The 13,938-nt window shown below is 40.5% G+C and overlaps 1 protein-coding gene across 1 annotated transcript in view; it reads right to left on the bottom strand.

The window, feature by feature from the left end:
* LOC146693387 (calsyntenin-2-like) overlaps window positions 1–13,938 on the bottom strand; it is a 333,610-nt gene that overhangs the window by 41,689 nt on the left and 277,983 nt on the right. Inside the window, exon 9 of the mRNA XM_085479236.1 lies at window positions 7,194–7,356. Within this exon, the coding sequence (XP_085335362.1) occupies window positions 7,194–7,356 (163 nt within the window). The remainder of the gene's footprint in view (window positions 1–7,193; window positions 7,357–13,938) is intronic.

Consider the following 13,938-nt stretch of genomic DNA (forward strand, 5'->3'; position numbering starts at 1 on the left):
CAGATGAAGCCTTTTTCTTGACTAGGAAGTGGGAAATAGAGGGGTAGATATAAAAATTCTTACCCCCTAACTCTTCAGCTTACTGTCCAGTTCATGAATTTAGGTGCAAGTCCCCAGTCATGCTTGTGTGACAAATGCTCCCATACACCTACTCGAAAGTTAATGGAAGAGTTTGGAAAAAGCAAGCAGGAAACAGACTTTTGAAAATGTTCTTTTCAAACTATTTTCTACTCAAAGAACTGCAATTGTCTTGTCAAGCTTTAGACATATACCTTTTTGTAATTGCTTAGGCTTGTCAAACCAGCTACACACGAGCAGTATATAAGCTTATATAGTGTAGCATATTTATTTGAAGAGCAAATCTGCTGGCTGTTCTGAAGCCTGAATCGAAATATATGGTGTCTGTGGCAATGAAGATGGTGTCTGTGTGACATTTGACTTCCTAGAAGCCTCTAAGTATAACATGTTAAGTGACAATAATCAAGCAAATTGTATTTGTTTACCTTAATGCCTCATTCATTGAGACAGGTGCTTCTATACTTTTAGCCTCAAGTAATTACCAAGTGTACACTAGGAGTGGCTATAGCTCAGGAGGTAGAGCTGGTCACCTACTGATCGGAAGGTTGGTGGTTCAATCCCTGGCTCCTCCAGTCTGCATGTCAAGTATCCTTGGGCAAGATACTAACCCCAACTCATCTTTCTATGATGATTGTCCTTAAGCAAGCTGATGAAAATGTTCAGCAGCTGTTGTAAACTGACATAAATTAACCACCGGGGCCATTAAGAGGTAAATGTGTCAAGCGTGTCACTTTAAACTGTGTTATGTGTTGTACAGAACTACAAGCTTGACAGGAAAGTAGTGGTTGTTACTGGATCACTGTATACAGTCTATTATTATTAGTATTCCTGACACCAATCACCTGTAAGTGTATTCACATTTTACTGTGTGGAGCGACAGGGCCACACTGACATCAAGTCACTCCATGTTACTCCACTCCAGTTCAGTTAAATTACCACAACCGCAGCCATGTCTTTATACGTGCTGGCTGATGCCCTGCCAAGTGCCAGGCTGTCAGGCGACTTCAGTCTATCTCATAAAACCACAAAGTCACATTTGGATTAACAGACACCAAATTATGCCAAAGCCATAGTTTCCTTTTACTTCACGCTTCCCTTATTCTCACTCCCATGCTCAGTTACGTTTTTCTTCCCCTGCCTTCTCTTAGGATGTCCACCTTTCCACTTAGTCCCACGCTGACAGATGTTATCAATTTAGGCCGCGGCCAGAGAAACCATTAAGGATCCCAGACAGAGGATAAAAACGGAAAAGCAGAGGAGAGGGGATTACTGAGATGCTTCAGAGCAGGAATGACACGGGTGATAAAATCACTGATCATTCCACTTTACAGAGACTGGTCTTTATGTGGCGTCAGCTCTCTTTGCCCGATATGTGCAGCCGTATAGATCTTCACTCTTTTTTATTTGCGTCGTTTCGAAAACAACAGATGAGGTGGAGAGGCATGGGTGAGCTGGAAACAGGATCATTACTTAAGTGTAAATATGAAAGATGTGGCTCCCTCGTTTAGCTCTACACTTATAATGTATGAGTATCAACACCTGTGAGCCTGTATTTATTCAATACACTCTACATACAGATATATTTATGGCTCAGCAGTGCAAATCATCAAAATTGCTTCCTGCATGTTTACCGCTGTGAGGAGGGGAGCTCCAGAGGCAGACCAACGGTGTGTGATTACACACTTGAAGAACGAAGAGAACGAGGCAGGATGAGCGTGTTGCTCTTTGCTATCTGGCTTTTACATACTTCCGAACATGAACACCCTCCGTCAGGTCAGAGGGTAAATATAGATTGACTGTGTGAGGAGTACACAGCCAGCACTTACTCTCCAAGGTGGAAGCAAAGGGTTTGATGGGAGGGAAACATTTTTATTAGAAAATAGGAGAGTGTGGAAAAAAGGCAGGCAGATGTGCAGCCAAATAAGCTTTGTTGTTTCACTAGCAGGTTAGCAGGAAAGATTTTGTCTTATGCACAGTAATGGCCAATGGATTCTAGGTTTAAGACTGATTTTAACCATGAGACTAATACCATCTATATCTGTCTTTGCATATTAAAGGTTTTGCACTTAGACGTTAGCTGTTCATTCACAGCACAGGCCTCTCACTCATTTCAATGAATGCAAATCCACCTGGAAAGATCCTGTCATCATATCAGACAGTCCAGAACTGTAAACATAGCCTTATAAACACCTGCGCAGTATTTTTGCACATAGAAAGTCACGAATCTGTTACTAGAACTAACCTCCCACCACTCACAAAGAATCATACCTCCATTAATACAGTGCTGTCTGTAGTTTCAATAAGTCTGATTTTAAGATGGTTAACATATAGTTTTGTTTTCTTTTTCACTCACAGTAAGGATGAGGGATTAAAGTTCAGCATGCATTAACTGTTGAGGAGTGGAAAGCCAAAAGTATTATAGTTTATGTAAATTGTCCAACTGAAGTGTATAAGTATTTCAGACCACAACAGAACAGGAACTATTTTTTCTACTGAAGTTGAAGCTAGTTTAACCGTGCATTCATCCAGCAGCAACCATCACACACCTTTGTGTGTGCATGTGCAGAAGGGGCGGATGCTGCTTAGTGCTCACCCAGACATAACGTCTTCATAGAGAAAGATCCGAAATCTCAGAATGAGGATGAATATTTTTTGTTTATCTGAACACATACGTGTGTGTGTGTATATCTACATATATATTCGTATCTGTAAATGAAAATATATGTAGTGTGTATATATTGTTTTTTGTTTTATATGTCTGAAACAAATAAAGATACAATACAATACAATACAATACAATCATCCCAGCATATAATAGTCCAGGCTGTTTGGATTTGTATTGGTATCTCCATGTGCGGGAGTCGGTTTTTGCAGGGAGGAACCCCAACAGCAAGATCCAAACACAGAATAGAGCAGGCATCAAGACAACATAACACTGATTCATTCAGATATGGGATAAAAGAGAAGAGCTGGGCTGGGCTGGGGTGGCTTGCAGATGCATAGCAGCTCAATGCAGGCTAAAGCAACTAAAATAGAGAGCTACATTACATTTGCCAAATGGATGTGCCGAATGGTCACAACTGAGCCATGCAGAATGCTAAGATGGTGCTAAGATCAGGTAAACTGGCAGCAATGCAGCTGATCTTAACTTCACGGTGATCTCGAACTAATGTTGGGCAATTTACACTAAACAACAAGTAATAACAAACTAAGAAGCCTGATTTTTGTTCTTAGGCTGGTTGTTTGGTTAATTCTGCAACTGATTTGCAAAAAGAATGAGTGTTAACGCACACAGTGTGTACACACAGTAACTATTTTTCACGTTGGTGTTTTACCAGGCTCTCTTAAAGCAGACCATGATCACCTGTTAATGAGTTTAATCAGTCTGAAGCACATGCAGCAACACTACAGACCTTGTTACCAATGGCGTGTCCAGCGGGGTGGCCTGGGGGGGCACAGGCCACCCCCCCAACCAGACTGGCCACCCCAGGTGCCACCCCAAAGGCAAAACAAAATTCAATCAAATATCAAATGTACGATTATGTTTTCACGGTTAAGCTCAGATATCCGAGTGTAAGTGAATGCACCATCGGCTTCTGCGCTATGCGCATCACGTTAGCAAAGGTAGGAGAGCCAAGCGCGAAAGACGGCACTGCAGGAAACAATTTTTCGGTGAAAGAAAATGAGGACAGAATAAATGTCCCGGTAAGTAATATTAAGTTTGTTGAGTTTAGTAAACTTCGGTGAAATTAGAATACCAAAGAAAAAATAACACTTAAAGAATTATTGCAGCTGTGGAATATTTCAGACAGTATGCTGCTGAGGGCAGCTAACATAAGAGTTATGAGTTATAAGATATAATCTAAGTCGTAACATTGCTGTATGGAGCTGCAGATTTGGTTGCAGGTTAACATAGCTGGACTGGCCATCGGGCATACCGGGATATGCCCGGTGACTTATTTTTTATTTTTTTTGTAATGGCATGAACAATGAGAGGTGGTGGATTTGCCAGATGCAGGTCGATGTGTAAAAATAACTCAGTTGTTTGGTGGTGGCTATGGCGGGGCTTCCACAGAGGCCAGCAGGTGGATGAGGGAAGGGGAGGCAGGAGGAGAGCCCCGAGGCAGCCGCCAGTCCGAGTGTCAGGTGAACTGAACTTCAGGTAAGAAGTTATGACCTGCAGTCTATCTGGGTCAGATATAAACCAAGTTTAGGTGCAGTTTATTTTCGTTGTGCTGACTTTTTACCGTCAGTTGCAATAACTCGTACTGCGTTCTAGCCAGCTTGATGGAGTTTTTAGGTGGGTGGGTGCTATGATGTTACTGATAGTGAACTTTATTTTATTCATAAGGTTAGTAGAGTTGCCAACGGCTCCTTAAAAATATGGAATGGTCCCTCATTCAGAGAAAATATTACACGTTTCGTATTGAGCTGAGAAGAGATGCAGTTTGTCCCGAACTTTAGCTATAATGGAAAAAGACACAAAGCTGGATTTATTCTGTCGTTACGCTGCACAGCTGCCTCTTCTTCTCTCATTCTCTCCCCCTGCCTCTCCTGTTGCTACTTCAATCATGAAACTGATCAATGATCAGCTGATCGGCTTTTCTCTCTCATTTATTTATCGCCCACTTTGCGCCAGAAAGAGGAAACCAGCAGATGTCGCGCTAAACAACAGCAGCACGTTTAAGCTTGATCAGCTGTTGTTAGAATTTATTTAATATTAATTTCTAGTATCAGCTGATGTTTGCTGGAGCCACAGCTGTAAAGCTGCTGGTCATGATGTCGGTTTGGATATGTGGTGAGAGGGAAACATGAAGATGAAACCAGGAGATGTCCTTACTGAATCATCAGAGCTGAACAGGTGATGGAGAAACAGGTTTACCTTTTAGGTGACATGAATGAGTTGAAGGGAAGTTATGAACTGTTTCTGAGAGACAAATAACACCAGGATCCTTTTTTATGTAGCTGACAGCTGGTAACTGTGCAGGGGTGGATCTAGGAAATTTTTGCCAGGGGGCCAGGTAGGGCATTAACAGGGAAAGGGGGGCACAAAGAAATACTTTTCTTTCTTATTCTCATTTAAAATATCTAGCTTTTATTAAATAATTATCTAAATTTTACAACCAAAGTTTTTATCTGACGTAAAATGTATAGAAATCATACATATATCAACAAGACAGTGTACATCACTGTCACAACAGCATTTGTTTTCATTCAAAGTCTTTATGGCTTTAATACCTGGTGGGCCGGTCTGTAGTCAAAATGCCCGATTTTCTGTCCCAGTCCAGCCCTGCAGGTTAATACTGGCAGTGTCACCATGCCAGCTGACTGTATTTTATCATCAGCCAGTGTTGTTCTTTATCAATATTACCAAAGTTTACCATAAGGCAGCATAGAAAGTATTTACTTGCTTTCAGGTTTTATTCAAATGTTAATCTTTTCAGTTGTTTCTCCACTTTTTTCCTGTTTCAAAATCAAACACCAGTTTGTGAGAAGATTATCTTCTTTTTTTAACAGGCAGATAAAGTTTTGCATTGGCTAATTTGCCAATTGTTTGTTACAAATGTTCATATTTTAATATTAAAAAATGTTTTTGCCCAAAACATATGTGCACTATATGTCAGTAAAAATACTATGCAAATATTGCTGTCCTTGAATGCTGAGTAAAGACTGACAAAGCACTGATTGTATCTCTTGTACTTTATCAACGCAGTATCTAAAAACTTTGCACCGTAGTGGTTAAAATCTCATTCTAATAAGAGTTAAAAGCGCATTCAGTTATTAGGTTTATAGGCTTATTGAATTATGGTTAATGGTTGGTAGAAATTTTTTTAAACATTATCTGCCAATTACATCTGCCACCCTTCTCCAAATCTGTGCCCCTACCTGGCCCCCCCAACAAAAATTTTCTAGACACGCCACTGCTTGTTACAACAACCAGAATGGCTTATTTGGGTGACTGTATGTAACACAATAATTCTAGATTAAATCAATTTGCTGTAGTCAGGACAGAATCCTGACTACAGCTGACCGACCAGTTAAGACTTATGAACCATGAAATTAAATCATTACATTGAATTAAATACTCCAGAATATCAGTGGAGCACTTAGAGCTGACAAATTTGTTTTTATTTATTGTGCCACCACACTCCATCATATTATATCCTGCCTGAACTCTCTATCAGCATCCGACTGTTTCTGTAAAGCCCATCAGTTAGCAGCTATAATAAGCAAAGACATGCTACTGCACATCAGTAAGTGTTCACGTTCCTTCTTTTTCTTTTGCTCTGAAAACACATTTACAGCCCAAACCGGGCGAGTTAGACAACAGATGAGCGCAACTTTGCAAGCATGTTTGCAATCAACATACTGGATACTTAACTCTGTGCTTTGAAAAGGCTATTTATGTCGCTAATGGCTTATGTTCAGATTTTAGTACTGCCTTTACAATACACGACTGAGACTTTGGCCCCAACAAGGAAAGCACAAATAGTCTCTGAACTCCCTCTACTATTCAAGGCCCCTTTAATCTTCCTGAAGGCCTACAGTGTTCAATGAAAAAAAATGGGAGAGGGAGGTGGAGTAAAGGAGGATGAATGCAAATGAAAGCCACACATGATGACCTGCTGCTGCTCCCCACATTGAGAGCCATCTTTATGTAAGGCTAAGCATCACTGAGCATTCTCATTTGGGCTATCAAATCAGCAGCATGCAAAAAAAATCCTCTTTCTTCTACCCTTATGCAATTAGTGGCAGCTATCAGTTTAGAGGACAGTTTAATTGTACGCCTTCATTCACACTCGTTCAGTCATTTGTCAGAGGCAGACTAAGTGCTCTTCTTAATTACATTGTTCATTCAAGGCCAAAGAACACGTTCCACACTCGGTGACTCCCTCAGTGCAAATACTTCAGCAGTGTTATCCCTGAACCTTCTCACGTATAGAAGCAGCAGGAGGATTCTCAAAATACTTCAAATTACAGTGACCTTCATATTAAAACTTTCGTTTCAGTTGCACTTTTTTAAAATTGCCCTCAAGATGAATGAATTCTGTTGAAGAACATTAACTGAATACCTGCACCGCTCTCTGGTATCATCATCAGCTTTGGCTGCTCACCTTGCCAGCAGGCACCCACTGTGAGCTGAACATCAATCTGTGAGGGGTGGATGAGCCAGTCGTCCGTCACCAGGTAGGGGTCATAGGTCACTCCGTCCACATAGAGCGTCACCACTGGGAACTCCACATTGATGACATAGTAATGCCACTCCTTATCGCATATCTGAGAGGAAAACCCAGAGAGATAAATGGAGCTTGGATTAAAAGGTTATTCAGGAAAGTCACGAGTATCCTGAATCATTTTTCTGTTTTAAGTAACACTTCACTGCTGCCTTGCTGTGATTACATTAAATATGAACTTATTACCACTGTTTCAGGACACCGTCTGAAATTAAAATGGAGTTTTTTAATATCTTTTTACTTGTAGACATTTTGATAACTAGCATTTTACAGGAATGGTAATCATTAATTTAAAAGTGCATTTGATCCTATGTATTATTAAAAAACAGCAATTAAAAATACATATCTCAAAGTAGAATCTAGGAGTCCACTTGCAGCAAGTTGTTACAAAATGTAATTTCTATTTAAGGCTAATTGCACAAGCAGGTTTATAAAATCATGGCTTTGGACCCCTACAGCCGAAAGACTTTCCTTCTGCACTAATTTATATTTGCCAATAAGACTCACACATATAGAACAGATAAGGCATGACAAGAGATATGACAGTCAGAGACAGCATAAAAAAAGGATCTTGATGAGAAGTGCCAAACACAAGGCTGGGGGACAAGAATCGGTCCAGCACAGACTCCAATCTGGCCCTATGGATGGCACAGGAAAATGTGAAGGAGTGTATAAACTTTGGACTGGACCCATGGCTGGTTACACTACACCAAAGTAATGAAGAAATAAATGAACTATTACAGGACAGAAAGGTTCTACAATAATAGGGAATTTGGTTTTCTACAATGGTTAGTTAATGTGTAGTTAAACCTACTTAGACTGACAGAAAGGTGAGTTTCTTTGGTCCCGCCCACTTAACATCAAAGTGGGTTTTATGTGGCCCATGATAATAAAAAATGAGTTTGACATCCCTGAGCTAGATTGAAAGTGGGTTCCAAAGCAGCTTGCATGTATTCAGTATCTGTAAAGCAGCTTAAACAGTGCACCATCTAAGATGTACAAAGTGTAAAGGTATCAATAAAACCATCACCATGATGAGAGCTAGTTTCAATTACTGTTTGCTCAGGTTTCTGCCTTGGGTGTTTTTAATAGAATATGGCACCACGTGAAAAAGAAGCTCCTCCAAGAAGAGAGGTGAACGTTCATGAAACTCAGTACAAGTAGAGGAGCATGAGCAGGCTACTGAACGTAAAAGAAACACAAGCAGCAGCAGCTGTTAGGAGGAACGGATAAGGTGGCCTTTGGGGAAAATCATTTCATGTACAATTAGCCCCCCATGCAACTTTGAATTGAAAAATAGTCACGGTAGCGCATGGGAGCTGACACGTGGATTATTTGTTGACACGAGTGACAGTGACAGTGTGAAGGATACTGCACGAAGAAAGCGTCTATGGATTTTTTCCAAGAGTGAAATCATTCATCACAGAGCTAGAAAAAGCTTGATGAATATTGGCAGCACAGACTTTGTTTAGATGAAACAAAATAGTTCTGACCTTAAACCATGAAGAGAGAAGTGGGAATGCTGCTGTGAGGCTACAGGAGTGCAGCAAGTTTAGGGTAGATTTATAAATGAATGCAGGTTTGTATCTCCAAATGATAAAAGTAAATCGGAAGAAGCTTCAAACGCACACTTTTCTTCATCAAACATTCTGTTATTCAAAACAAGCTTTTCTTCATTAAACATGAAAACAGGGACTGCTTTTATTTCATCATTTCTGATATTTGCCCAGTGCATGCTCAGGTTGTTGTACCCTGTATGCAGTCACGGTTTCTCTCAAAATGTAAAAGAACCCACCCACCACTTTAATCACACTCTAGATCTTGTTTTAACATATGGCATCGAACCTGAACATTTAACAGTGTTTCCTGAAAACCCTCTCCTGTCTGATCATTTCCTGATAACATTTACTTTTACAATAATTGATTACACAGCGGTGAAGAGTAGACTTTATCAAAGTAGATGTCTTTCTGAAAGCACTGTAACTAAGTTTAAGAATATAATCCACCCACTGTTATCATCTCCAATGCCCTGTACCAACACAGAGCAAAGCAGCTATCTGAACGCTACCCCAACAGAGGTCGATTATCTTGTTAATAATTTCACCTCCTCACTACGTACGACTCTGGATACTGTAGCTCCTGTGAAAACTAAGGCCTCAAATCAGAAGTACCTGACTCCGTGGTATAATTCTGAAACACGTACCCTAAAGCAGATGACTCGTAATCTGGAGAGGAAATGGCGTGTCACAAATCTAGAGGATCATCATTCAGCCTGGAGAAATAGTTTGCTGCTTTATAAGAAAGCCCTCCGCAAAGCCAGAACATCTTACTATTCATCACTGATTGAAGAAAATAAGAACAACCCCAGGTTTCTCTTCAGCACTGTAGCCAGGCTGACAAAAAGTCAGAGCTCTTTTGAGCCAACCATCCCTTTAACGTTAACTAGTAATGACTTCATGAACTTCTTCACAAATAAAATTTTTATCATTAGAGAAAAAATTACCAATAATCATCCCACAGATGTAATATTATCTACAGCTACTCTTAGTACCATTGATATTAAGTTAGACTCTTTTTCTCCAATTGATCTTTCTGAGTTAACTTCAATAATTACTTCCTCCAAACCATCAACGTGTCTTTTAGACCCCATTCCTACAAAACTGCTCAAAGAAGTCCTGCCATTAATTAATTCTTCGATCTTAAATATGATCAACCTATCTCTAATAATCGGCTATGTACCACAGGCCTTCAAGCTGGCTGTAGTTAAACCTTTACTCAAAAAGCCATCTCTAGACCCAGCAGTCTTAGCTAATTATAGGCCAATCTCCAACCTTCCTTTCATATCAAAAATCCTTGAAAGAGTAGTTGTCAAACAGCTAACAGATCATCTGCAGAGGAATGGTTTATTTGAAGAGTTTCAGTCAGGTTTCAGAGCTCAGCACAGCACAGAAACAGCTTTAGTGAAGGTTACAAATGATCTTCTTATGGCCTCTGACAGTGGACTCATCTCTGTGCTTGTCCTGCTAGACCTCAGTGCAGCGTTCGATACTGTTGATCATAATATCCTATTAGAGCGATTAGAACATGCTGTAGGTATTACAAGTACTGCGCTGCAGTGGTTTGTATCATATCTATCTAATAGACTCCAATTCGTGCATGTAAATGGAGAGTCCTCTTCACACACTGAGGTTAATTATGGAGTTCCACAGGGTTCAGTGCTAGGACCAATTCTGTTTACATTATACATGCTTCCCTTAGGCAGTATCATTAGAAGACATAGCATACATTTTCACTGCTATGCAGATGACACCCAGCTCTATCTGTCCATGAAGCCAGATAACACACACCAATTAGTTAAACTGCAGGAATGTCTTAAAGACATAAAGACCTGGATGGCCGCTAACTTTCTGCTTCTTAATTCAGATAAAACTGAGGTTATTGTACTCGGCCCTGAAAATCTTAGAAATATGGTATCTAATCAGATTCTTACTCTGGATGGCATTACCTTGGCCTCCAGTAACGCGGTGAGGAACCTTGGAGTCATTTTTGACCAGGACATGTCCTTCAACGCACATATTAAACAAATATGTAAGACTGCTTTCTTCCATTTGCGCAACATCTCTAAAATTAGAAATATCCTGTCTCAGAGTGACGCTGAAAAACTAGTTCATGCATTTATTACTTCCAGGCTGGACTACTGTAATTCATTATTATCAGGATGTCCAAAAAACTCACTGAAAAGCCTTCAGCTAATCCAAAATGCTGCAGCAAGAGTCCTGACAGGGACTAGAAAGAGAGAGCATATTTCTCCTGTTTTGGCTTCCCTTCATTGGCTTCCTGTTAAATCCAGAATTGAATTCAAAATCCTGCTCCTCACATACAAGGTCTTAAATAATCAGGCCCCATCTTATCTTAATGACCTTGTAGTACCATATCACCCTATTAGAGCGCTCCGCTCTCGCTCTGCAGGCCTACTTGTTGTTCCTAGAGTATTTAAAAGTAGAATGGGAGGGAGAGCCTTCAGTTTTCAGGCCCCTCTTCTGTGGAACCAGCTTCCAGTTTGGATTCGGGAGACAGACACTATCTCTACTTTTAAGATTAGGCTTAAAACTTTCCTTTTTTCTAAAGCATATAGTTAGGGCTGGACCAGGTGACCCTGAATCCTCCCTTTGTTATGCTGCAATAGATGTAGGCTGCCGGGGGATTCCCATGATGCATTGAGTTTTTCCTTTCCAGTCACCTTTCTCACTCACTATGTATTAACAGACCTCTCTGCATTGAATCATATCTGTTATTAACCTCTGTCTCTCTTCCACAGCATGTCTTTATCCTGTCTTCCTTCTCTCACCCCAACCGGTCGCAGCAGATGGCCGCCCCTCCCTGAGCCTGGTTCTGCCGGAGGTTTCTTCCTGTTAAAAGGGAGTTTTTCCTTCCCACTGTCGCCAAAGTGCTTGCTCATAGGGGGTCATATGATTGTTGGGTTTTTCTCTGTATCTATGAAGCGCCTTGAGGCGACTTTTGTTGTGATTTGGCGCTATATAAATAAAATTGAATTGAATTGAATTGAATTGAATTGAAAAAGAAAATACGCTCTCAGTCACAACTAAGGTTTTACATATCAGGACATAATAAAAAATTAATTTAGTCTTTGCTGGTTCTCAAATTAGATGCTTTTAACAACACAAGACATTATATGCCATCATTATTTATTTAGAATTTAAATATTATTCACAGTCTGACCTTGGAGTGGTTGAGTTTGACATCATCTGTGTTGATGAGCAGCAACAACTGTGCCTCTAAGATCATTGCTGATGTCTTGTGTCCTTGTGTTAACACACACCTGAATGCTGCAGACCAACAAACTGCCAAAACCGCTTTTATAGAGGTGCTCACACTTGCTCATGAGCACTTAATCAAGTACATTTGATTAACAGGACCTGGCTGCTACTTACGCTCTGAATGGAAGCAGTAAGAGTCTGCACTTATATTTACCATTTTCAACCTCAGAATATAAACAGGGTGTACTTTCTTTTTACTATGATGAGAAAACATTTTAAGACACAATATTTATGCTTTGTGCATTTGCTGTGTATTGTGCATATTTTTTTAATGACCTGACTCAGAAAACATCAGTTCAAAACAAGAACAACAGGCTAGAGATGGTTACAGCATCTGATGATGTGCGTTAGTGTCAACAGGAGACAACCAAAGAAAAAAAAAAGAACAGCCTTTATGTCATCGACTTGCACAAAAAATAGACTCACAATACTGAAAACCATTTTAACTTTGTTCTTTGTCAGGGAATACAAAGCTCCCTGTTCACCAAGGAAAAAAACATCCTTTGATCTCATTCTGCTGCCAGTTGCTTCTCATCACAGGAAATGCGTGAAATATGTTGCACACAGCAGATTGACTGACACTTGTAAATCAAGTAATGGTGAAATAACTGACTTGATTTTGGATACGTGGGATTTTAAATGACAGAGGTGATGTTTATGGTGTGTTTTGTTTGGTTTTCATTTTTCACCAGACGTTAACTACAGTAAGAATTAGTAAACTCAAAACCCTCCCTCACCTCCCGAGACCACATTGTGTGGGCGAATAAATTAATATTGCAGTACAGTGTCTCATTTAAGAGGGATGTTTGTTTTCTATTAGAGCTTGCCTCCACTTTGTGATTTAGTGTGGGAAAAAAACAGCCCTTTGTACATTAATTCTTGGCTTGGGAAGTGAAAACTAAATGCTTTCCTCTCCACTAAACGCTGACTGAAATGCATTAGTACATCACCTGTTTAACCTCTTCTGAAAAATGCTTGACTGCGGCACTCTTCGGCATGTTTGACCATTTACCCCGTCCTGCTGTGCAATTTAATTGAGTGCACCGGCCCTCTCCCGCCTATCTGTCTCTCTGTCGTTCCCCTTTTGTCGGCTTTAGGCTTTGCCTCTCAAAACTCACCGGGCCGTGCTTCACCTCTTCCTCTCTTGGCCCCTCTGATACAACCTGCGACAGCCTTTGAACACTCTGCCGGCGGTAACCTCCCTCTCTAGGAAAGAGCACTCTGCAGCCTGCTTATTAGCACCATCCCAGCGCAGCAGATGGGAGTTCTAATCAATCCATTCCATTTTCCCTGTTATTTAGGTGCGAGATGCAACATCTGGCCGACCAGTGATCATCCTGCACAGCTGCTTAACACATATGCGGCACGTCGATCTGCTGAGTCGGTGCTCAGAATTGCAGGGGGATAATGTGTTTGTGGTTTTGATGGTGCTGCATATACGATTGAAACTAACTGCATCGACGTTGATTAGCTAGTTAGGATTTGAGGACATAAAGAAGCGTGTGCAAACACCCTGTGGCTCTAATGTCAGCGGTCCACTGTGCATCGTGGGGTTTTCTCGATTTCATATGTTTGCAAGACTCATACTGAATTCATCCCCCGGAGGTTTGTACATCATCAGTTGGAATTTAAAGTGTTTTTTTTTTCCAATCTGGTTAAATCTCAACTACCAGATGTAAAGTCGCTTATGTACACTGCCACACACATGCTCTAATCCCTCTGACATATACACATGCACACTACTGCTTCGTTTCACTTTTTGCTGTGGAGTATTTCAAAGACAGCTC

Source organism: Copadichromis virginalis, linkage group LG14 (assembly GCF_057382275.1).
Source record: "Copadichromis virginalis isolate Kocher_CV1m ecotype Utaka linkage group LG14, C_Virginalis_male_GT1.1, whole genome shotgun sequence".
NCBI lineage: Eukaryota > Metazoa > Chordata > Actinopteri > Cichliformes > Cichlidae > Copadichromis > Copadichromis virginalis.